The sequence below is a fragment of the Podarcis pityusensis genome (assembly GCF_964106645.2).
Source record: "Podarcis pityusensis genome assembly, chromosome: 15".
Classification (NCBI taxonomy): Eukaryota; Metazoa; Chordata; class Lepidosauria; order Squamata; family Lacertidae; genus Podarcis; species Podarcis pityusensis.
In genome coordinates this window covers 10236898-10262280 of record NC_138040.1, presented here as the reverse complement: position 1 = coordinate 10262280, position 25383 = coordinate 10236898, and the positions used below count along the sequence as shown (strand labels likewise).

General features: G+C 43.3%; 1 protein-coding gene across 1 annotated transcript in view; it reads left to right on the top strand.

Annotated features, from left to right (window-relative positions):
- Positions 1-25383, top strand: part of GALNT17 (polypeptide N-acetylgalactosaminyltransferase 17) — a 127218-nt gene that overhangs the window by 56785 nt on the left and 45050 nt on the right. Inside the window, exons 3-4 of the mRNA XM_080982992.1 lie at positions 11236-11402; positions 19441-19615. Coding sequence (XP_080839118.1) covers positions 11236-11402; positions 19441-19615 — 342 coding nt within the window. The remainder of the gene's footprint in view (positions 1-11235; positions 11403-19440; positions 19616-25383) is intronic.

Here is a 25383-nt window from a genome sequence, read left to right as displayed (position 1 = left end):
TGTACAAAAATGGGTATGTTTAGGAAAAAAATCCCTGCTAGAATGCTGATGAATTTTCATGAGGAGTGTTTTGGGGCAGGGAGGGAATTGTAAGTTGCTGCAAAACTGGAGCACTGAATTTAAGATTGAGAAAATGAGGAGCCGAGAGAAACTGAAACGGCCATATTCATCTGTCCTTACATGTAACGTAACTCTGGCGCTGCTTCTGTTGCTGCCAACTCTGTCAAAGGATTTCATCATCAAGTCTTTGGGGAGAGGAGCATCTTTGTTCAGAGGAAAGATTTCTTACCTGGTGCTTCATAAATTACACATAAACTGACTTCCTATGGATATCTTCCTTTTGAAAGGTGGCAGGCGTAAAGGAACGAGCAAAGCACAAAGGAAAATAAGCATCTAAATCAAAGCATGTCGTTCAGCTTAGGGAAGCTGGGAAAGGGACGTCTCATAAATATAACTCTGAAGTTTCTCTCTCTCTTAACGACTTCTCAGATGCTCTGCGTAATTATGCACAGCTCAGTTAATTTTCTGGTTGATCTCGGTGTTTGTGTGGAAGAAAATTAATCAAGCATCCTTCAACTCAGCCGCTTTAATCGAGGCAATAACTAACACTCTGGGTATGAATGGATATTTGAAAGAGGGTTGTTTTCATCTGAGAATCAAAAGCAACCCGACAAATAGCTCTTTATTATGAAGAGTAAGTGGTGGTGGACAAAAGCTGTATTGCATTTCTGGATGATTTGAAGTTATTTTGGGCTTGCCTCTCACCGCTAACACCTTGTGGAAATTGGTGGTGTGCATTGTTATTTTTATTTACTCAAAATCTTTCCAATTTACAAATGCCTTGCTTCATAAACGGGAGACCTTTGCTATGCAACATATGCACTCTTTGACAGAGCTGTGGCCAGAGGTGCCAAGCTGTGCCCAAGACTGACCAGGCCCATTGTGTTCCGTGCGCATGTGATGTCATGCACATGACATCACATCGTTGGGAGGAGGCCGAGTGTGGAGCCCAGAGTGTGGAGCCCAGTGCAGCAAGTTTTCATTGGCAGGTGGTTCCTCCTTTTGTGTGCTCAGGAGGAGCTGGCCACTGAAGCCACACTGTGCTTGGCTCTGCTCTCACCTTGGAGACCACCAAGATGAAAGAGGAAGTGGGAAAGAATGTCATTCTTCTAAGTTCCTCCTTCAGCTCTCTGTACTTTTCCAGAGAGAGAAAGGAAGCTATCTTCTACATCTCATGAGCAAGGGGGAGGTGAGTGGGGGGCTCAGTGGATTTGTGGGGAAGACCTCAAAGGGGCCACTGTGCCCCTTTTGTACGAGCACCCCCATGCTGATTGGAATGGGTTCTCCAGACCTGTGTGTGAAGAATTAATCCACATTACACTGGATCTCCAAGCAATGTTCTGGTGCTCTGATCTCATTAAGCCAACTATATAGGAAGCATCCCTGACCACTTGAAAATGGGAATTTTCTACCACACCAATTTGCTTGCAAACGAGGATGGTAGTATACCTCTCCGTTAAAATGGCAAGCACTTAAAATAATTATTAACGTGAGCTCTGAAGCTATTCCAGGCAAAACACTCTCATCCTTCTGTCTCCTATATTCTAATATGGTACCAGAAGTCTCTGTGGGATGCAAAGTGGAGGCATTAAGGAAATTTATTAACTTGCTAAAACTGAGCTGCCTTTGCTGCTGCTAGTAGCTAGGCCTGCTCCATGAAAGTTTGGCATAGTTCAGGTGACTTTCCATCAATATAACAGTATTCAAAGGAGGTCCAATCCAGGCAGGCTGTTTATCTCCATAACCAGGAAGGCCATTTGCCTGCTTAGGTCTTTAATTCCACAAGTCATAGAGGCACATAGAACTGTTGGGGAGAAGCCCTAGAGGTGCTTTACTTCAGAAAACACAGCAACGCTTGCCATAATTCAAAAGCCAAATTTTGAAATATGTTTATGGGCACTTAGTTTACTGCATAAGTGGAAAAGGTGGAGTTGCCTGAGAGATGTATTGCTGCAGTGGTGTTACATACGATAAAACCTACCATGTATCCCCCCCGCCCAACATTCTCCTTAGTCCCCATTTTTGTCATTAGAGGTTAATAGTTACACCCTAGTGGATATCGTAGAGTTGGAAGGGACACCAAGGGTCATCTAATCCAACCCCCTGCAATGCAGGAATCTCAGCTACAGCATCCATGACAGATGGTCATCCAACCCCTGCTTAGAAACCTCCACGGAAGGAGAGCCCACAACCTCCCAAGGGAGTCTGTTCCACTGTCAAACAGCTCTTAGTGTCATGTAGGATTCTAAATCTCTACAGTTTGCTGCACGCAATATCTATGCATCCCATCTGCTGCTACTTAACAGGGTCAGTTCCTGATCCCTGGTATCTATCTGTGAGTTGCTAGACTTGTCCTCCTTCAGAGTTTGGTCAAAGTTAAATCTCAGAGTGAAAAGTGAACTCATTGAACTGGTTTTAGATGTCATGCTAAGCCATAGTTTAGTGGTAGGAGGATGAGCAGCTTTGAAGTTCATGTACTCTCCTTTCATCCACTGCAGCCCTGAGTAGGAGATGGAAGGTTTCTGCTTCTCTTATATGCTTGATGTACTTTAGCATGTTGTAAGAACATAAATGATGGTTCATTATCCCTACGGTTAATGGAAACAAGCCAGCTTTGTCAACGGCGGTGTCTCTCCCCAAGTCTTCTACATCTGGTTCATCTCCCAGACATCTTCCACTAGCAAGCCCTGCTTGACTGTTGGACCTGATCCTGCAACCATGCAGGAAGGAAGCCCAGAAGGTCCTTCCCAGGTCCTTCCCAGGATGCTTGAGGAATTGGATTTCAGCTATGATTTCAGACAGATTGGAACCCAATTTCTCCTCTGGCTTTTGCCCTCCCCAAATGTTCTGATGCTCAAATGTGTAACTTGCAAGAAAACAGGTTTTGAAAACATGTATTTAAATGCAAATTTCTATGTAGATTAAAAAAACAACAACAAATTGGCTCAAAATTGTAACAGACTTGGGACTTCCGGGTTGGCGCCATCGCCGAATGGCGGACTCCCTCCGAGCTCCGGAGGGAGTCTGCTCGGCAGGGGCTGGGTCCTACCGCGCCGGCGACGCGGGGACCCTTAAAAACCACGGGCACGGAGTCCGTGGACATGGGTGACTCGGCTTGCACCATTAGCGCCCTTCCGACTCGTGAAGGAGCCTTTTTAAAGGCTTCGGATCGGGTGCCGGGGAGTGGCGTGGTGCTTTGAGTCTTCTGCTTTCCCTGCCGAGCGCAGCCGCATGCCATTCGACGGAGAGCGCTGACTTCTTCCATTGAAAATTTGGACTATTAACAACAACCCGTGAGTAATTGGGAAACCGGGTTCAAAAGGAGGAAAAAAAAAGGAATTTTTTTTTCGGATTTGGCACGAGCGGGGGCGATCTAAAAAGGAAGTCAATCCCCCCCCCCTATTGTAAACATTCCAAAACAAGGACTGGGTAACCAAGGTCCAAAGAGAAGTATACTTCTGATAAAAATTATTAATTCCACGATGGGAAATTATAAGAACTGTGCTGGAGGAGAAGAGTGGAGGGTGAGAAGGAAAATGCAACCCCCCCCCCTGGGAACCGGGGCGATTCGCGGAGCCTGGTGAAGAGAGACGGAGACTTTGACAGCTGTCAAAGTAGCTGTCAAAGCTGGAGAATATAAAGAGGACTTTGTTATGAGGACTTTGCTGGTTAATTTTGTTATAATTTGCTACAATATGGATATAAACTGTCGGAAAATAAGGAACAACAATTTGACTTTTGGATTAGAGGATACAAAGTTATTACAATCCCCCTAGAGGGGTTTCGGGACATTACAAGAACGGTCATAAGTGGAAAAATACTCCGGGATTCGCACAGGACCTGTTATCTTCTGGGAAAGCTGCAAAACTGAAATAGTATTTTGTCTACAGAGGTATTTACATTAAAGGAGACAATAGAATTTTCTATTGAAGAAAGGAAGGACTGGACGTAAGTTTTTGTTCCTGAATAACAAACCTCTGTAGAGATACCAGATTTCTGAATTAGAACGTTTTAGCAGCTGAACAGGACAAGAAACCTGAGAAAGTGAGGAATAAGAAGAACAAAGGACTGACTACGACACGGAAAGAACAATGGGAGGAGTGGTAAAGATCAAGGAAATTAAAGGCCTTTGTTAGATTGGACACTTGAAGTTAAATATTATTAAAATTAATAAATTAAAAGAAAACCGGCAAGATGGAATTGGGGAGAACTTCCGGGGGCGGCGCGAACGGCAATGGCGGTCCTCTTCTGAATGGGAGAGGAGGCTCCGCAGGCAACGGGTCGTCCGCTACGGCGAAGCGGAGACCCATTCTGGAAAACCCCAGGCGGCAAGAGCCTGGGGTCTTGAGGCTCGGTGGGCGCCTTGAGCGACCCTCCAAGCGCAAAAGGAACCCCGTAAGGGGCTCCGGAGCGCGGAGGGGGGTTGCGGCGCTGAGAGCTGCTTCACAGCCTGAGGAGCGAAGCCGCGCTGCTGCTGTCGGTGAGCGCTGATCCCTTTTCCTGCTAAATTACGGATTCGGACGAAAAGCAACTAACTTGTGAGTAAAAGACTGAGTCACTTGAAATTAGAGACTTTAAAGGGAAAATCTAAATTGGCTTGAACTTGGCTGAAAGCGGAGAGACGTGGAAGCAGGAAGTCCGTCTTCCGCAGCCATTGAACTTGAAAAAAGCAATCAGCTGGAGGAGTGGAGGCTGAAAGAAAGAGATCCTAAGCTTTACAGATCTAAGCATCTATTGAACTTGCATCTTAAAGTAAAGACTTTAAGCTAAAGATTTGGGATTATTACTTGCACTTGACTTTCCTCCTTTTATTGGACTACAAATTAGAAGGTGAAACCCAGAGTCAGGAGCTGCCTGAGCACTAAGGGAGCTGTCAGTACTGCAGATTTGGATACTGTATATTGGAACTTGAAACAATCTGAGGGTATTGAGACCTTTTAAATTTGAAACACTCTTTTTGGAGATAAATAAGCACTGTCTGTAACAAAGTGACCATTTATAAACTCTGCTAAACATTTGTATTTGAAGGTTCTTGGACATTAAATTAGACTCTGAAAGACATTTTAAGCTCCCTCTAGAGGATTGGATTAAAACAGTGACTTTACATGCACATTTTACTTTCGATTCCCTTGTTGTTTGCTTGCTCTGGACCTTTCCATTCCCATGGGAATAACTCAGTGTGACCTTGACTGACAGATAACGTTGGAATGAGTGGCACAAGAAAAAGAGGGAGAGCTAAACAAACAACTTTAACAACTCTAACCTCAGCCTCACAGACACGTAGATCATCTGTACCTACTTTGCCCTCAGAAGTGGAGGGAGAGGGCGAAGCAGAGCAGTTACAATTGGAAGATATGGCCTCAGGAGTATCTGTTTCTGTTTTAGACAAAATTTTTGAAAAATTGGAAGCTTTGGACAAGAAAGTAGATGCGCAATCAGCAAAGATTGACAAAAATACAGAATGTCTAAATAAATTAACTACACAAGTGGTACAGAATGCACAAGCAATTGGACAGTTAACGGAGGCCTCAGCAGAAAATCGGAAATTGGCTGAGGACACCAGACAAAAATTAGAAAATTTAGAGCAAGAGGTAAGACCACTCACTAAACAAGTTGGGGAACATCAGATTTATCTCTCCATGATAGAACTGCGAAATCGTGAGAATAACTTGAGGATTAGATCATTACAAGAGGCAGAAGAAGGACATCTAACTGAGTTTTTGACCAAAGAATTCTCCAAGTTCTGGAATTTGGAAGAAAAGGACTTTAAAATCGTGTCAGCTTTCAGACTTGGAAGATTCATAAAGAAGGAGAGGCCCAGAGACTGTTTGATAACATTGAGATCAAAGGAGGAAAGGGATAAGATCTTGGGCCTACATTTCGTAAAATCACTGGAGGTTTTGGATAGAAGAATTGAAATCTATAAAGATATCCCAAGACTACTGCTGGATCTTAGAGCCGCCTATTCTGAACTTGCTAAACTACTAAGGAGCAACGCAATTCCATTCAGGTGGGAATTTCCCCAAGGAATATCTTTTACCTTTAGAGGGAGAAAGGTTAAAGTAAGAACACTGGAAGAGAGAGACAAATTCCTGTCTACATACGGAGAGGACCTTCAAAAAGGAATTGAACTACCTTCTGGGCCTGAGGCAACGTCAGTACCAACACCAGCACCTGTGGAACCTGAAGATCCTGAGAACAAGATACCACCCCTTGAAAAATAACCAGATAATTCAGGATGTCTCTGCAACTGTTGAGCTGGAATATTAATGGTTGTAACATTCCGGAAAAAAGGAAGAAAATATTTCATATATTAAAAAAAGAACAATTGGACATTATTTGTTTACAAGAAACACATGTGACGAGGCTCCATAGAAAAGTGTTAATAAATAAAAGATTGGGCCAGGAATTTGTATCGTCGGACAAAGTTAAGAAGAGAGGCGTGGTGATATATGCAAAAGAGAGCCTGTCACCTAAATTCCTATTTAAAGATGAACATGGAAGAATTTTGGCTATTGAGATACAATATCAAGGAGAGAAACTGCTGATATTAGGAATCTATGCACCTAATGAAGGGAAATCGGAATTTTACAAGAAGCTGCAGGAGACAATGCTGGACTATCTAGACTACAACAACATCATAATGATGGGAGATATGAATGGGGTCGTATCAACTAACATGGACAAGTCACAAAGTCAAAATGTTACAAAAGACGGCAGACTACCTAAAACCTTTTTTGAAATGACTGACAATATGGATTTGATTGACATTTGGAGGACAAAGAACCCACTAGGAAGAGAGGGAACATTCTTTTCTGAAGCCCAACTGACCTGGACAAGAATCGACCAAATATGGATTTCTAGAGGCCTGGCACCTAAGGTCAGAAAAGTGGAAATCTGCCCAAAGACCTGCTCCGACCATAATGCAGTAAAGATGGATATGACACTATTACCAACTGGATCCTTTAGATGGAAGATGAATGACAATTTGTTTAGAGATCAGGAAATTACCAAGAAGGCCCAAAAAGTTTTGAAGGACTACTTTGAGATAAACATGAATAATATGGTGGAAAAAAGAATAATCTGGGACGCAAGCAAAGCTGTAATGAGGGGATTCTTGATACAACAGAATGCAGTAAAGAAAAGAACACAAAATGAGAAAAAAGATAAGATCTTGGATAAAATAAAAGAATTAGAGAAGAAATTAAGAGTGAATCCGAAGTCACAGCCAACTCTGAGAGAAATTAAACTTTATCAAACACAATATTCTAAATTGATAAATCAGGAAATTGAATGGAAGGTTAAATTAATGAAACAAAAAACGTTTGAGTCGGCGAATAAATGTGGAAAACTGCTAGCTTGGCAGTTGAAGAGAAGACAAAGATTAAATACTGTTACAAACTTAGAGGTTGATGGAAAAAACATCCAGAATCCAGTGGATATCAGAAAGTGTTTCCAGAGATACTTCAAAAAATTATACACCCAAGGGCCGCAAGACGATGTTGAGATTAAACAATTTTTGGCAAAAAACGGACTATCTAAATTGTCACAAGAAAATAGGACAATCCTGAATTCTAAAATAACACGACAGGAGATCGAACAAGCCATCCAGAACATGCAACTTGGCAAATCTCCAGGACCAGATGGGCTGACCTCCAAGTACTATAAGACATTAAAAGACTATTTGATACAACCTTTGATGGAGGTCAGCAATGAAATTATGGAGGGGAAGAGGGCACCGGAGTCTTGGAAGGAAGCGTTCATCACATTAATACCAAAGTCGGAAGCTGAAAAGACACAACTTAAGAACTACCGTCCCATCTCTCTTTTAAATGTGGATTACAAAATATTTGCAGACATTTTGGCAAATAGATTTAAAAAAGTTTTAAATGAAGTAATTCATAAGGACCAGGCCGGCTTTCTCCCAGGTAGACATCTGTTTGCTAATACAAGGAACATTATTGACATTTTGGAACTTTTGCAAACAGATATAAATACAAAAGCAGTTTTAATTTTTATAGACGCGGAGAAGGCCTTTGACAATATCTCCTGGAAATTTATGATGGGAAATTTAAAAGAGATGGGAGTGGGACGGGGTTTTGAGAATGGGATTGAGGCGATATATTCAGAACAGAAAGCTAAACTGATAGTTAATAATGTGGTTACAGAAGAGTTTAAAATTGAAAAAGGGACACGACAAGGTTGCCCTATTTCCCCTTTGTTATTCATTTCGGTTCTGGAAGTGCTATTGAACATGATTAGAGGGGATCGGTTGGTGGAAGGAATTCAGGTCGGTCAGAAACAATATAAATTAAAAGCTTTCGCAGATGACCTGGTTTTGACCTTGCAGAAGCCAGAGCCCAGTACGAAAAGAGTATTACAACTGATTAATGACTTTGGTCGGGTGGCTGGATTTAAACTAAATAAACAGAAAACTAAGGTTTTGGGGAAAAATTTGACTGATACAGAGTCAGAACGGTTTCAGAATGAGACGGAACTTAATGTGGTTAAAAAAGTAAAATACCTAGGGGTAAACATAACAGTAAAAAATCTAAGTCTATTTAAGGACAATTATGAAAAATGCTGGACAGAAATTAAGAGAGACTTAGATAGTTGGTCAAAATTGAAACTTTCTTTGTTAGGCCGAATTGCTGCTATCAAGATGAATGTATTGCCAAGGATGTTGTTTTTATTTCAAACACTTCAGGTTTTGGACAAAACGGAGTGCTTCCAGAAGTGGCAGAGAGACATTTCTAAGTTTGTCTGGCAGGGCAAAAAGCCCAGAATTAAGTTTAAGATTTTAACCGATGCAAAACAAAGAGGGGGCTTTGCCCTGCCAGACTTAAAGTTGTATTATGAAGCCGCAGCGTTTTGCTGGCTAAAAGACTGGCTACTTCTTGAAGACACTGATGTGTTAGATTTGGAAGGGTTTAACAATGCCTTTGGATGACATGCATATTTATGGTATGACAAGGTTAAAGCAAATAAGGCCTTTAAGAACCATATTGTCAGAAAATCATTGTTTAATGTCTGGACAAAATATAAAGACTTGCTGGAAAATAAAACACCAAGGTGGCTTTCACCTTTGGAAGCCAAGGCCCGAAAAAGACCCAATATGGAGGCTAAATGGCCAAAATATTGGGAAATACTAGAAAAGGATGGAGACAATTGGAAATTGCAGAGTTTGGAGAAAATGAAAGACAAAGTGCGAGATTGGTTACATTACGCTCAGATTAAAGAAGTTTTTAAAAATGATAAGAAACTAGGGTTCCAGGTGGAGAAATCGAAATTAGAAACAGAATTGCTAGAACCAAAGATTAAGGTACTTTCAAGGATGTATAACTTGCTGTTGAAATGGAATACACAAGACGAAACGGTTAAATCGGCTATGATAAGGTGGGCACAGGACATTGGGCACAATATCATGTTTGAGGACTGGGAGAGGTTGTGGAGTAATGGATTGAAATTTACTGCATGTAACGCTCTGAAAGAAAATGTAATGAAAATGATTTATAGATGGTATATGACCCCAGTCAAACTTGCCAAAATTTACCACCTGTCTGATAATAAGTGTTGGAAATGCAAAGAGTGTGAGGGAACGTTCTTCCACCTCTGGTGGACTTGCCCTAAAGTGAAGGCGTTCTGGGAAATGATTTATAATGAACTGAAAAAGGTATTTAAATATACCTTCACTAAGAAACCAGAGGCTTTCCTTTTGGGTATTGTCGGCCAAGGGGTGGCAAAGAAGGACCAGACATTTTTTATGTATGCAACAACAGCAGCAAGGATACTTCTCGCAAAACATTGGAAAACTCAAGATCTACCCACACTGGAAGAATGGCAGATACAACTGATAGACTACATGGAACTGGCTGAAATGACCGGCAGAATCCGTGACCTGGGAGAAGAGAGGATTGAGGAGGACTGGAAGAAATTTAAGAACTATTTACAAAAGTATTGTAATTTGAGTGAATGCTAAATAAGATGCTAGATCAAAATAACTGAGCACCACTAAATTTAGAAGTTTTTAAGAAAATAAGTAAGACTGTGAAATTTAGCTCCTTCTGAGAATTATAAGATTATGAAATATAGAAGGGATATAAGAATTTAAATAAGATGATAAATTGCTGACAAAATGTTACAACGATGAAAGTGGGAGCGGGAGATGTGAGGAAGTCCAAAGAAAATGTGAAAATATGTTAAGATCAATGTTATATTGCTTATTATGTTTATTTTTATTGTAAAACCTAATAAATTGCTTTTAAAAAAAAAAAGGAATTGGGGAGAAATTTGGCCATGAAATGAGACCTCCAGGCTGATAACGTATAGACTGATGGACATGGGGAATTCAAACCGGGGAAGGGGGGGGGGGAGATTTGGAATCCAAAGGCTGTGTAACCATCTTTTGAATCTTTTATATCTTTTATTTTCTATTTCTTTATATAACCTACGCATGTCATTTTACTTTGATTGGACGTGTTTAAAAAAGGGAATTCGTGGAGGGAACTGGGGTGGATCTTGGGGAAAATCTTTTTTCTTTTCTTGTTAATGACGTGGGACGGTGGTAAGATTTGTACAATTCAATTTGGATAGTGGGTTAAACAAATTAAGCTTCAAATTGGGAGTGAGAGCTTGTAGAACCAAATTAAGGAAAGGGGAATACAGTTGGGGGGGGGGGGAGTCCCAGAAAGTAGGCAATGAAAGTAAGGTTTTAAATATCTTTTGTTTTCTTTCTCTTTTTTCTTTGTATTTTTATATTTCTGGAAACTTTAATAAATATGATTTAAAAAAAAACAACAAAATTGTAACAGACTTATGGGGGGGGGGGGAAACACAGGCAAAAGCAACATGGAAATAAATTGGCCGATTCATTATATCCCTGGTTCAATGCAATAACAGTTCTTGTGGATGTTCTGCTTCAGATGGTTATAGAAAGTATTCTAAGGGTTGATCTACACACAGGAAAAACTGCTATAAATAAGTCAGAAATTAAATTGTTATAACAAAAGAAAAAGGTTATGGATAATCACCTAGATTATTATTTATTTATTTTTTGCTCCCCAGCACTATCTGGTGTTGCATGTTTATAATGCATACAGAACACTGTTTTTTGGCTAATGTAGCCGAGTCCTAAGTCTTTGGCTAACTTCGCTTTGCTCCTTCTCTGCCTTACAGGTGTAAAGAGCTGAAATACCCAAAGGATCTCCCGCAGATTTCTATTATTTTTATCTTCGTGAACGAGGCCTTGTCGGTCATTCTGCGTTCAGTGCACAGTGCGGTGAATCACACACCTGCTCACCTGCTGAAGGAGATAATTCTTGTAGATGACAACAGTGACGAAGGTGAGTGAGCTAATCCCTTTGGAGGACAATGCGTGCAGGCCATTCTCAAAGTAGTCACCCTTTGCCCTAATGGACCAACCTCCAGTGGGTGCTCACTTGGACTCCAGAGCTACCTGCAAGTTGTGCAACTGTTGGCTGCCTTTCATAGCATCTTGGCACTCCCTTGTGTTCAAACCACACTTCTTTATTTTTCCCTCTTATCTCCTTGCCTCATGAATCATACAGGACTGGCCATGCAGAAACCCACTAGGAAGCACCCGGTGTTGAGGGAGGGGCATCCTTCCTAGGAGTAGAAGGGTGCATTTGGGATAGGGGATGAGAAGGATAAATTTGATATGTTCCTTCCTTACGTATATATCTGCCCTCCTCCCCACGCCTGGTGCCACAGATGCTATTAATAAAAAGTAGACCAGGGGTCAGCAAACTTTTTCATTGGGGGGGTCGGTCCACTGTCCCTCAGATCTTGTAGGGGGCCGGACTATATTTTGGGGGGGGGAATGAACGAATTCCTATGCCCCACAAATAACCCAGAGATGCATTTTAAATACAGTGGTACCTCGGGTTACATACGCTTCAGGTAACATCCGCTTCAGGTTACAGACTCCGCTAACCCAGAAATAGTACCTCGGGTTAAGAACTTTGCTTCAGGATGAGAACAGAAATTGTGTTCTGGCAGCATGGCGGCAGCAGGAGGCCCCATTAGCTAAAGTGGTGCTTCAGGTTAAGAACAGCTTCAGGTTAAGAACGGACCTCCAGAACGAATTAAGTACTTAACCTGCAGTACCACTGTAAAAGGACACATTCTACTCATGTAAAAACACGCTGATTCCTGGACTGTCCGCGGGCCGGATTTAGAAAGCGATTGGACCACATCCAGCCCCAGGGCCTTAGTTTGCCTACCCATGAAGTAGACTATCTGTGGATCATTCGGTTGCATGGGGAATTCTAGATAGGGCATCTTTCCAAATATAATGAAATGCTTGTGTTAAGGCATTTGAACTGAAAACCCTCAACCGAACTTGTTCAGCTTGAAAGGGTGACCTTGGTGAGGTGGGAGTGGGAATTTCATACCCAGCAGTGGTGGCTGGGGTCCATTGGGAGGCAGGGAGTTCAAACAGTGCATGGAAGCAGAGTGAAGGACAAAAAGAGCCAACCAAGGCCCCATCTGCACTATACATTTAAAGCAGTCTCGCAGCACTTTAAACAGTCCTAGCTTCTATGCTGAAATGGCGAAAATGGCCGGAAGAGTCAGAAATCAGGAAGACCAAAATTTTAATAAGTAATGGGGAGAATTTATATCTTAAAGACCACTGTAAACAGTCAAAATCGTTAGTAGGATTGGAATATCACTTGTAGTTTAAGGTTGAATTATGGACGTAATGGAAGAGGTAAAGGAAATGGGTCATTATAAAAGATGCGGGAGGAACTGATTAATAATGGGACCCACAAAGGGGAGGGTGGAAGTCCAGAAGATTCCTTGGAATCTTGTTTTTATTATTTATATTCGAGATATCTCTGTAAAATTTTAATTTGAAAAACCAAATAAATACATTTTCATTTTTATTTTTTTTAAATTAAGCAGTCCTAGCTTTCCCCAAAGAATCCTGGGAACTGTAGTTTGGGCTCTCTATTATTCATTTACATTACATTCATCAGCCTCTTAATGAATGTAACCTCAACTGATGCAATGTAGCATCAATTCTCTGAGTAAGCCTAGGCAAATATATATTACCTCATTGTTGAAAGCTTTAAACAGTTGTGGCTCCCCCCCAACAAAGTATCATGGGAACTATAGTTTAAGGGTTCTGAGATTTGTTAGGAGACCCTTATTCTCCTCACAGAACTACAGTTTCTAGACTGCTTTAACAATCCATCCATCTGCATGGGGAATCTGGGAATTGGAACTCTGTGAGGGGAATAGGTTGCCCCCTAACAACTTTCAACCCCTTAACTAACTACAGTTCCCATAATTCTTTGGGAGGGGGAGCCATGATGGTTTAAAGTGGTATAAGGTAAAGGACCCCTGACCATTAGGTCCAATCGCGAACGACTCTGGGGTCATCTCGCTTTATTGGCCGAGGGAGCCGGTGTATAGCTTCCGGGTCATGTGGCCAGCATGACTAAGCCACTTCTGGCGAATCAGAGCAGCACACGGAAACACCGTTTACCTTCCCGCCGGAGCGGTACCTATTTATCTACTTGGACTAGCATGCTTTCGAACTGCTAGGTTGGCAGGAGCAGGGACGGAGCAACGGGAGCTCACCCCGTCACGGGGATTCGAACCACCGACCTTCTGATCGGCAAGCCCTAGGCTCTGTGGTTTAACCCACAGCGCCACCTGCATCCCATTAAAGTGGTATAACGATGCTTAAATGTATAGCACAGATGGGCCCAGGCTGTCAGGACACTCCATTCTTTCAGACTGTTCTTTCCCATTCCTACCTGGAGCTGCCAGGAATTCAACCTGGGATCCCAACTGCACTGCGAATTCCCACTTATCTTGCTTGCATTCTACTTTCAGCTGCCTCCTGTTCCTTCATGAACAACTTAAACCTTGTTTTTTTGCAGCCTGGGTGGTGCTGAGCCTGTGCCATAAACCTGCACTTTGAAATATTAATGGCATTGCCTTATGTCAAAACAATGCTATGAAGAAACCCAACACCAGCCTTATGGGACTTAGAGACAATTTATAATCTCTGCCTCTTTGAATTTCCTCAGAAGGGAAGTGACTTCCGTTTAGAGGGGCAGAGTGGGAATCTGCCACGCAGCTGCTTTGACGTTCCCCTTTTGTTCCTGCATCTCTGCTTTGGCATAAAAGGCAGAGCAATAAATGGGGGGCAATGGCTGTGCGGCGTGAGGGGAACTGTGTCCTGCAAATACAGCTTTATTTGCACACACAAGAAGTCTGCGCATTCAAAGTGCGAGCCATGAACCCATTTCATTTGACGCCATCTCAGCCTGAGCCCATGAGGTTTCGCTCTGCTGTTTACCACTCCTTTTATTTCTTATTCCTACATTCTCTTGAAGTAGCAGCCTGCTTTGCCACTTATCTCCAAAGCATGTTGACCTTGCAAATGTCTTTACCAGCAGTAGACTCTGAGAAAGAGAAACTGGAATAATTCCTGAAGTTCTGCAGTGAGATTGTTTTTCCCCCACCAGTATTTGGAGAAAAGAGTGGAACAAAAACCTTTTAGGGTGTGCAGGAACTAAAGAGCCAATTTCCCACCCATATGAGCCATTTTAACAGTCATGGCTTCCCCTGAAGAGTCCTGGGAAACATAGTTTGTTATGGGTGCTGTGCCCAGAGTGGTTTAAACATCAATCTGTCTTTCCAGGGAACTTTCCAAGGAAACAGGGGTCTCCTGACAACCCTCAGAAGCTTTAACAAACTATGCCCCCCAAAATACTTTAGGGGAAGACATGACATTTAAAATGGTCACATAGTGCTTTAAATATATAACATGGAACCTTGATATCCATTGCACCTTGGATAATAGATAAGCAGCACACAGAAACCAGCCATTTCATTGCAACTTGAATGTGGTGCCTAATATCAAAAGGCATTGACTATAGATGAGAATCTATAGGCGGATTTGATTGACAGATGATACTTCTCATTGTCAGAAGTGCTGTGGAGGTGTAGTGGAGGGGGGAGATGAGGAACAGTCGCAGTATAACTGTACTTTAAATGGATGGTGCAGGTGTGGCCCAAGTCACCGTCATGTGAAAGACAAAAATCCCATGACTGCAATCATGGAGCAGGAATTCTAACAGATTCATGGACCAACAAATTTCGTTCCCGTACTCCTGGAGTGGAGAACTGGATATGCCCACCATTCAATCGCCTGATATCACAGGTATCTGATCTTGGATGCAGGTGCTGACTGAAACCCTCCCAGAACAGGAGAAGCTTCATCAAGCCATCTCCACAGTAAGAAATGAGACTTGGGAAGAATCAGAATTGGAGAGTTGGAAGGGACCCTCAGGCCCATCTAGTCCAACCCCCTGCAATACAGGACATCTACCCACAACAATCTGTAGGTGGGCTCGAACCACCAACCTTCTGGTTAACAGCCAGGCCCACTGACCCACTGAGCTCTGGATTAGCAATAGAGGGCATGTTTTGCATGCAAAAAATACCAGGTTCACTTCTCAGCATCTCAAACTAGGGCCAGGAGAGATCCATAATTGAAATCCTGGAGCATCACTGCTGGTTAATACTAAGCTAGATACACCAGTGGTCCCACTCTCTTTGTAGGGCAGCTTTTGATGCTCATAATAGGATGTTGAATGGTGCCAGGGGTGAAAGAAACCCAATTCTGCACCTCAAGTAATCTCATGGTTAGAGGTTTTGTATTGCTTCAAGAAGAGCCTGCTGGATCAGGCTAGGGGGCCATGAAGTCCACATCCCATTCTCATTTTGGCCAACTAGAAGCCCCAGCAGGAAGCCTGCATGCAGGGCAAGGGCACAACAACGCTCTCCTCCGGTGTGGTTCTGGAAACTGGAATTCAGAAGCAAACTGCCTCCAGCGGTCGAGGTAGAACATTGCCATCAGGGCAAGTAGCATCCGTGAATTTGACTAATCTTCATGAAGTCATCCAAATTGATGGTCATCACGTGCTTCTTGGGGGAGTGGATTGCATAGGTTAATTGTTCACTTTATGAAGAAGTACCGTATTTTTTGCTCTATAAGACTCACTTTTTCCCTCCTAAAAAGTAAGGGGAAATGTGTGTGCGTCTTATGGAGCGAATGCAGGCTGTGCAGCTATCCCAGAAGCCAGAACAGCAAGAGGGATTGTTGCTTTCACTGCGCAGCGATCCCTCTTGTTGTTCTGGCTTCTGAGATTCAGAATATTTTTTTTCTTGTTTTCCCCCTCCAAAAACTAGGTGCGTCTTATGGTCTGGGGCATCTTATAGAGCGAAAAATATGGTACCTCCTTTTGTCTGTCTGCAATCTCCTAACATTCAGCTTCTCTGAATGCCTCTTGAGTTGCAGTGGGAGAGGGGTGTCTTGCCCAAGGCAAGGTGGGTTGTTGTTTTTATTTTTTTTAAAAATGAGATTCAGAAGCAATACAAAATACACAAGTGAGTGAGAAGATTAAAGATCTTCTTCTCAAACAGCAAGCAATGTATACGTACCAAGCAAGCACTTCAATCTGCCACTTGGAAGCCCTCAAGAAGCGGCGAAGCAGCTCCCCCAGGTAGCCTCAGTTTGCACGGCCCTGCGGCCGATCAGTCCGCGCACAAGCTTCAAAGAAACTCTGCCCAAACCGTCCAATTTTATACCAGGCTAGCTACATGCAGATCATCCATTAGCAACCTCCTCCCAATGCCTCACATTCTCAAAACAATGTCCAACATCAAAGAAGGTACCCAGGGCCGGATTTAGGTTTGCTGAGGCCCTAAGCTACTGAAGGTCATGGGGCCCTTATATGTCCAGCTGTCCTTTGTCAACAACAAATTGCTGCTGTTTTTTGTGTTGAATATATGCTATATGGTAATTTATGGATCTAAAAGATATCCAAAGCCATTTGCACATGCAGAATGTAGGCACCCTATATGTAGAAATGAGCAAACCAATGATATTTTATTTTATTTGTTTTTTATCTTATATTTTGGAAATGTACACCCAGGGTTGCTTTTCCTTTTATTTTTTGGGGGGCCCCCAAGAGAGTGGGCCCTAAGCTATAGCTTGTTTAGCTTATACATAAATCTGGCACTGAAGGTACCCAGCATACCCCCCCCCCACTGATTAAGGCAGCTGTGGGGGAAGTTTCACCTCCTCAGGGAAGGGTAACCTTGTCAGATCACTAACTCCTCGATATATTTTTGTCTTCCGGACACATTTCCCATACAGAGGGAGACAAACTTTCCTCTATTCACTTTCTCTGTGCTACTTTTACAGCCTTGATAGCAACTGGCTTCCTACATGGATGAGTATCTAAATCTTCTCCCTCATTTCACCTTTGAAGATCTAAGGATTCTCTCTCTCTCTCTCTCTCTCTCTCTCTCTCTCTCTCTCTCTCTGTATGTGTGTGTTTGTATCTGCCTTTCTTATAGTTTTAGTTAAAAAACAAAAATGGGGAATTGGATTTCCCAATGTTGAACATCAAAAACAAACTATTTTCTATGCTGCTCTTCCTAATGGAAATGGTGAATGTTTAGGGCTGGAGCAGCAGAATTCTTAATATATATTTCCCAGCCTTAACTGCAGCGAAGTACTTTGTGTGAAGAACGAAAATAACTTTTAAGTGCATCAAATGAAAAAAAAACTCTTTTGATTTAGTGCTTCTCTCAAATTAGCCCCGTCTTTTCTAATTATTGAATGAAAATCATGCCTCAGACAATTTGCCATCTTCAGCTGCAGTGAAGTAGTTTGCTGTGATGCAGTAGTGATTTATAATTGAATTAAGCCAGTTGCAGTAGGTTGGCTTGCTGTTCCCTTGGTTTTTGTAGTCACACTTCCGCGCTTTTAACAGCTTCACAGCAGACAGAAATTCAATGGGTGGGGGTTTCCCCTATGTATATTATTTGACATGGAGTGCTGAACCTATTGAACAGTGGCTTGCCATGGCTTGTTTTGCGAATGTCAAAGAGAGACTGGCAGGTGAAAAGTGAGAGCAGTTTAGATGAAAAGCTGGTGGGTGAGTGGGAAGTAGTCCTTTACCTTGGACTGAGGAGGACAGACACAGGAAGGGGACAGTCAGAAGGGGGGGGGGTGGTCCTTGCCTGAAAGGCAGGGTAGAAAGGCACTCGCAGGGTGAGAGAATAAGTACAGTGGTACCTCTGGTTACGTACTTAATTCATTCCAGAGGTCCATTCTTAACCTGAAACTGTTCTTAACCTGAAGCACCACTTTAGCTAATGGGGCCTCCCGCTGCCGACACGCCACCGGAGCACGATTTCTGTTCTCATCCTGAAGCAAAGTTCTTAACCCGAGGTATTATTTCTGGGTTAGCGGAGTCTGTAACCCGAAGCGTATGTAACCTGAAGCAACACTGTATGCTTGTAAGTGGGAGATGTGAGAGTCTGCCTCTCTGCGTGTGGATAAATGATAGGGTCACCATATGTAGCGCAAAATTCCGGTGATGTCACCTGGGGGATGACATCACCCAGGGGGAAATAATTAATAGTAAATGTCCGGGATTTCGTCTGTTCCCCAGCGGAAGTGCTGTGCACCTCGTTGCCTCCTAGACGATGATTTCAGAAGCCCACTGTCCACAACTGCCGTCCCCCCAAAGAAAGCTCAACAACTTTGTGGACTATCGCCCCAAAGAAGCTGAGCAACTGTGTCCAGATTTTTACTTCTTGAAATATGGCAACCCTGATATATGATATAGGGACGTTGGTGGCACTGTGGGTTAAACCACAGAGCCTAGGACTTGCTGATCAGAAGGTTGGTGGTTCGAATCCCCGCAATGGGGTGCGCTCCCGTTGCTTGGTCCCTGCTCCTGCCAACCTAGCAGTTCGAAAGCACGTCAAAGTGCAAGTAGATAAATAGGTACCGCTCCAGCGGGAAGGTAAAAGGCGTTTCCGTGCGCTGCTCTGGTTCGCCAGAAGCGGCTTAGTCATGCTGGCCACATGATCTGGAAGCTGTACGCTGGCTCCCTCGGCCAATAAAGTGAGATGAGCGCCGCAACCCCAGAGTCGGCCATGACTGGACCTAATGGTCAGAGGTCCCTTTACCTTTACCTTTAATATATGATATAAATATGGTAAATGGCCTTATAGTTATTTTCTTTCTCTTTTTCTCCTGATTTTTATTTTTTTTGGGTTTTTTATTATTATTCTTGTTCTGTAGACTAGTCTGATTCTTCTTGTATTTTATGTCAAAAAAATTCTGAACCATGGCTTAAATATGCAGTTGGAAGCCAAGACTATAGGTTCTCAATCCAGTCGTGCACAGACCCTGGTCTGGCACATGGCACTTTGATTGAACCAGAGATGGTGTCCTACATGAGAACATCTCAGCTTCTGCTTTGACTCCCAAAGTCTCTGCGTCACTCCAGTTCTTTGGGTTTCTCTTTCTCATTCTAGAGGAGTTGAAGGCACCCCTGGAAGAGTATGTCAACAAGCGATACCCTGGCCTGGTGAAGGTGGTCCGCAATCAGAAAAGGGAAGGCCTCATCCGAGCTCGCATCGAAGGCTGGAAGGTTGCCTTGGGCCAGATCACTGGCTTCTTTGACGCGCATGTGGAGTTCACGGCAGGCTGGTACGTGAAGCGCTTAAGGCCCCAGGACTAACTTATTAGTAGAACAATATGCTGATCATCCTGCAACAGAGGTGGCTTCAGGATAGTGTGACCACTGCAGTCCCTCTGGGCGCCACATACAGAGGGTGCCAGCACAATACCGCCCAGTAAACCTGAAGGAGCGTCTCCACCCCCAGCACTTAGCCCAGATACCGAGGTCCAGCTCCAAGGGCCTTCTGGCAGTTCCCTCTCTTTGAGAAGCCAAGTTACAGGGAACCAGGCAGAGGGCCTTCTTGGTAGTGGCGCCCGCCCTGTGGAATGCCCTCCCATCAGATTTCAAGGAAATAAACAACTATCTGACTTTTAGAAGACATCTGAAGACAGCCCTGTTTAGGGAAGTTTTTAATGTTTGATATTTTATCACTTTATTGTTAATAATAATAATATTCTGTTGGGAGCTGTCCAGACTAGCTGGGGAAACCCAGCCAGATGGGTGGGTTTTTAAATAAATAAATAAATAAATAAATAAATAAATAAATAAATAAATATTGGCAGGGTGGGGTGCCAAATTTAGCATCACACAGGCCGCTGCTGAAATTTGCCAGTTTGGTAACCAGGGTGTCTGTTTCCATTTAAGGCTGCATTTGTAAATGCATTTGCATAATATATGTATTTGGGCAAGCAATTCTCCCTAACACAAATCATTTTTAAAAAATATTTTCACTCATACATGAATTTTTGGGTGCATTTCTGTATAATATGTACAGTCATACCTCAGGTCACAGGCGCTTCAGGTTGTGTTTTTTCAGGTTATGGACCCGCCAAAACCTGGAAGTACCGGAACGGATTACTTCCGGGTTTCGGGGGTCACGCAGAAGTGCTAAATACTGCTTTGCACATGCGCAGAAGCGCTGAATCGCAACCCGCGCATGCGCAGAAACGCCTCTGCGGGTTGCAAACATGCATCCCGCATGGATCACGTTCGCAACCCAAGCGTCCACTGTACATTTGTTGTTGTTGTTGGAGAACCGTATCACAGAATTCGGAGAAGTGAAAATTGGGTTGGCTTGTATGAAGATGTAAAAACAAGAACACATTCTCCCTCCATCCCTACCCCTCATTGTCTCAAATTCAGCCTCATGATCTCACGCCAGGAACACACTGGATGGGGTTCACCTAACATGCCCCACCAGTGAAAGCCCTTTGCAAGGACCTCTGCTTATGCAACTGGGCTTTCCGTCCATTTTCTTTCGGTGCACCCCAAGATTGGCTTGGGGTGGGTGGGAGAACCTCCAGAACCCGGGGAAGGGGGGAGGGGGAAGATAATTCCACCTGTCAAGCTGCAATGTTTGCATGGATGGAAAATTTGTAGTAGTGGAACAATGAATTCCGCCCTTTAAGTTAGTAATGGTTACATTAGCCTAAGTCTCCCATACTAAGAATAAGTGGGACGCAGCAAAAAGCCATTTAAAATGCCTCTCCTGGGACTTCTCCAGACATAAACGTGCATTCATGATAATTTGTGCTCGTGATGGCATTGGGATAGTTATGCAAGGCCATGCTTTCAGTGCCGTTTGTATCTGCTAAAGTTTTGGAGAAGACATTTGGCTTAATTTCTAATGGAGCTCCCGTTGCTCGGTCCTAGCTCCTGCCAACCTAGCAGTTCGAAAGCGAGTCAAAGTGCAAGTAGATAAATAGGTACCGCTCCAGCAGGAAGGTAAACGGCATTTCTATGCGCTGCTCTGGTTTCACCAGAACAGGCTCAGTCATGCTGGCCACATGACCCGGAAAAACTGTCTGCGGACAAACGCCAGCTCCCTCGGCCAGTAAAGCGAGATGAGCGCCGCAACCCCAGAGTCGTTCATGACTGGACTTAACTGTCAGGGGTCCTTTACCTTTACCTTTCACCTGTCACATTCTGCTGCAGTCCTGCAAATTTTCATAACACAGATGTTCCAGGTGTGGTTGTTTTTCGTCCCACTTTTGTTGTGCTATAGCTCAAGAATCCCCTGCCAGAGAGCAATAAGGTGGTATTATGGTTCAGGAATCCCCACAAAACAACGAGCCACAGTGGCAATGTTCTGCCTCCGCTGCCAGAGGTACTATGGACATCCCAGATGCCTCAGATGGTTAGCACGTGGTGCTCATAATGCCAAGCTTGCAGGTTTGATCCCCATATGGGACAGCTGCATATTGCTGTATTCCAGGGAGTTGGACTACATCAGGCATAGGCAAACTCGGCCCTCCAGATGTTTTGGGACTACAACTCCCATCATCTCTAGCTAACAGGACCAGTGGTCAGGGATGATGGGAGTTGTAGTCCCAAAACATCTGGAGGGCCGAGTTTGCCTAGGCTTGGACTACATGATCCCCAGGGTCCCTTCCAACTCTACAGTTGTATGATTCTCTGACTCAGTGAGGGCTTTTGAATACCAGTTACTGGGAATCACAGGTGAGGAGAATACTCATACCCTCAGGCCCCACTTGTGGTCTTCTGATGGACATCTGGTTGGCCCCTGTGAGAATAGGGTGCTGGGTTAGTTGGGCCATTGGCTTGATTCAACAATGCTCTACTTATATAAACCTGCCAATTTACACATGTTCAGTATGCGGCCTCACATATGCACATCACGCCAAACCCGGAAGTGACCCGGAAACATCACAAAAAGTGGTGGAACGGGGTATTTCCAGGCTCTTCTCAGAGGTGTTTCAAATAGATAAGACTTCACAGGTGCGTGTGGTGTCCTGGAACGTAACCCCTGCGTAAAGGGGTGGGTGGGTGTTGCCTATACTTACGTATTGTCACCAGCTAAGTTCTACTCAGAGTAAACCCATTAAAAGTAATAAGCCTAAGTTAGCCACACCTATTCACTTGAATGGGTCTAGCAGTGGATAAAACTCTTAAGTTCTTAATAAGGAGAAATGCTGTACAATATAATAATATAATAATAATTTATTATTTCTACTCAGCCCATCTAGCTGGGTTTCCCCAGCCACTCTGGCCGGCTTTCAACAGAACATTAAAAACAGAATAAAACATCAAGCATTAAAAACTTCCCTAAACAGGGCTGCCTTCAGATGTCTTCGAAAAGTCGGATACAGTGGTACCTCAGGTTACATACTCTTCAGGTTACATACGCTTCAGGTTACAGACTCCGCTAACCCAAAAATAGTGCTTCAGGTTAAGAACTTTGCTTCAGGATGAGAACAGAAATCGTGCTCCGGCGGCATGGCAGCAGCAGGAGGCCCCATTAGCTAAAGTGGTGCTTCAGGTTAAGAACAGGTTAAGTACGGACCTCCGGAACGAATTAAGTACTTAACCCGAGGTACCACTGTAGTTGTTTATTTCCTTCACTTCTGATGGGAGGATGTTTCACAGGGTGGGCACCACTGTATGGACAGTCCTGGATAAATTGACTACTAATTTGTGTCAACGACATGTTGCAAAATGCTTCCAGAGCACACACACGCTTCTGTTTCTGGAGTGTCAAGGCTATGAAAGGGCTTTATGCTGTTTCTACTTCTGTGTGCTGAAAGATAAAAGTTGCCCCCCCCCCTTCCTATGTTTCTACAACAGAACAGGTTATGTTTCTTTTTTCGAAAAAGAAAAAAGAAAATTCCATCTCCTTTGCTCTTCTTGAAATATGTGCGACACGTGAGCCTATAATGCATGTTTCATTGTGTGCCTTGAAAAAGATGCAGAAAGCACCCAGGAGTAAAATAGTGGCATATCTACGCAACAAGCAAGGTGGAGGAGAGACAGATTTTGAGTGGAGTCACCTGAGCTTTCCTTTGAACAATAAAGCTGAAGGATGTGTTCAGAAGGCTTATTTTCAATGCTCGCACCTATACGCCGAGCTAAGCTAAATGCTATTATCGCTCAAGTCACTTGTTCTTCAGAACTGGGTTTTTCACTCATACAAGGCAGGTGGAGCAAGGAGGACACTATAATTGACTGAACTCCTGTGTTTTGAAAGGGCTTCTTTGATGTATGGAGCATTGAATTCCCCCTTGTATTTTACTACACAGAGAGCTCTGCAATTACAGCAGGACTCTGCTTTGGATTATGTTGCTGTTTTTATTGTTGTTCATTTCATTTCGATACTGCTTTATATTTTTAAGGGGTGGGGTATCTAAAAGCTGTTTACAACCTACATCAAATAAAACAATCCAGAATAAAACATCAGAGAAGGAAGTCAAATATAAAACGTGCATTTAGAGCAGCATAATTAGCAAGGGAATAAATAGCTCAGTTGGTTAGAACGTGGTGCAGACAGCTCCACGGTTGCAGGTTCGCTCCCCGTAAGGGATTCTAAATTCCATTGTAGAGGTTTGGACTGGAGGTCCTTTCTAACTCTATGAATCTTATGAGATGAAATGTCATCATAAGCATGGAACGTATCTGCTGCTGTTGCTGCTGATCCTGCCAATGGTGGTTCATGACAGGCAGCGGCTGTGGAAGCTCAGGGTCGATGACCTGGGTCTGCAGCCTCACCTTTCGTAGCTGGAATCAGTCAGGTGGGAAAAGGCTTGCAAGACAGGGAGCAGGTCTTCTGAGTCTCACAGCCAAGATGGTTATGGGGATGGAGCATATGAGTCTAAATGGGGGAATCCATTGTTTTATTCAAAACCATAAGATATAGAAGGGACCTCCAAAGATCATTGACCCCTTCTGAATTCCAATGTATGTGTGCAAGGTAGATGTTCAGAACCAAATGGAAGCTATGAAGGGGCCCCCAAATTTAAACACACACCTTCCACCAAGATTTTGAAATTGGGGTTGGGGTAGAATTATAGAATCATATGCATACTACTTTAATAGTCAATACTTCTCTCAAAGAATTCTGGGAACTGTAGTTTAAGAAGAAGAGAAGAAGAGTTTGGACTTGATATCCCGCCTTTCACTCCCCTTAAGGAGTCTCAAAGCGGATAACATTCTCCTTTCCCTTCCTCCCCCACAACAAACACTCTGTGAGGTGAGTGAGGCTGAGAGACTTCAGAGAAGTGTGACTAGCCCAAGGTCACCCAGCAGCTGCATGTGGAAGAACGGGAAAGCAAACCCGGTTCACCAGATTACAAATCCACCGCTCTTAACCACTACACCATGCTGGTTTAAGGGGGGAAGGGGATTATTGATTTGTTCTTATTATGCATTTTGTGTTTTTTATCTTGTAGTTTTATGTTGTGAACCACCCTGAGATATACAAATGAAGGATAGCATACACATTTATTATTGTTGTTGCATATTATTATTATTATTATTATTATTATTATTATTACTACTACTACTACTACTAATACTACAACAACAACAACAACAACAACAACAACAACAACAACAACAACAACAACAGTTCCCAAGTTGTTAGAAGACTCCGTTCCCCTTACCGAGCTACAATTCCTAGAATGGTTAGCATAGAAACATAGAATCATAGAGTTGGAAGAGACCACAAGGGCCATCGAGTCCAACCCCCTGCCAAGCAGGAAACACCATCAGAGCACTCCTGACATATGGTTGTCAAGCCTCTGCTTAAAGACCTCCAAAGAAGGAGACTCCACCACACTCCTTGGCAGCAAATTCCACTGTCGAACAGCTCTTACTGTCAGGAAGTTCTTCCTAATGTTTAGGTGGAATCTTCTTTCTTGTAGTTTGGATCCATTGCTCCGTGTCCGCTTCACTGGAGCAGCAGAAAACAACCTTTCTCCCTCCTCTATGTGACATCCTTTTATATATTTGAACATGGCTATCATATCACCCCTTAACCTCCTCTTCTCCAGGCTAAACATGC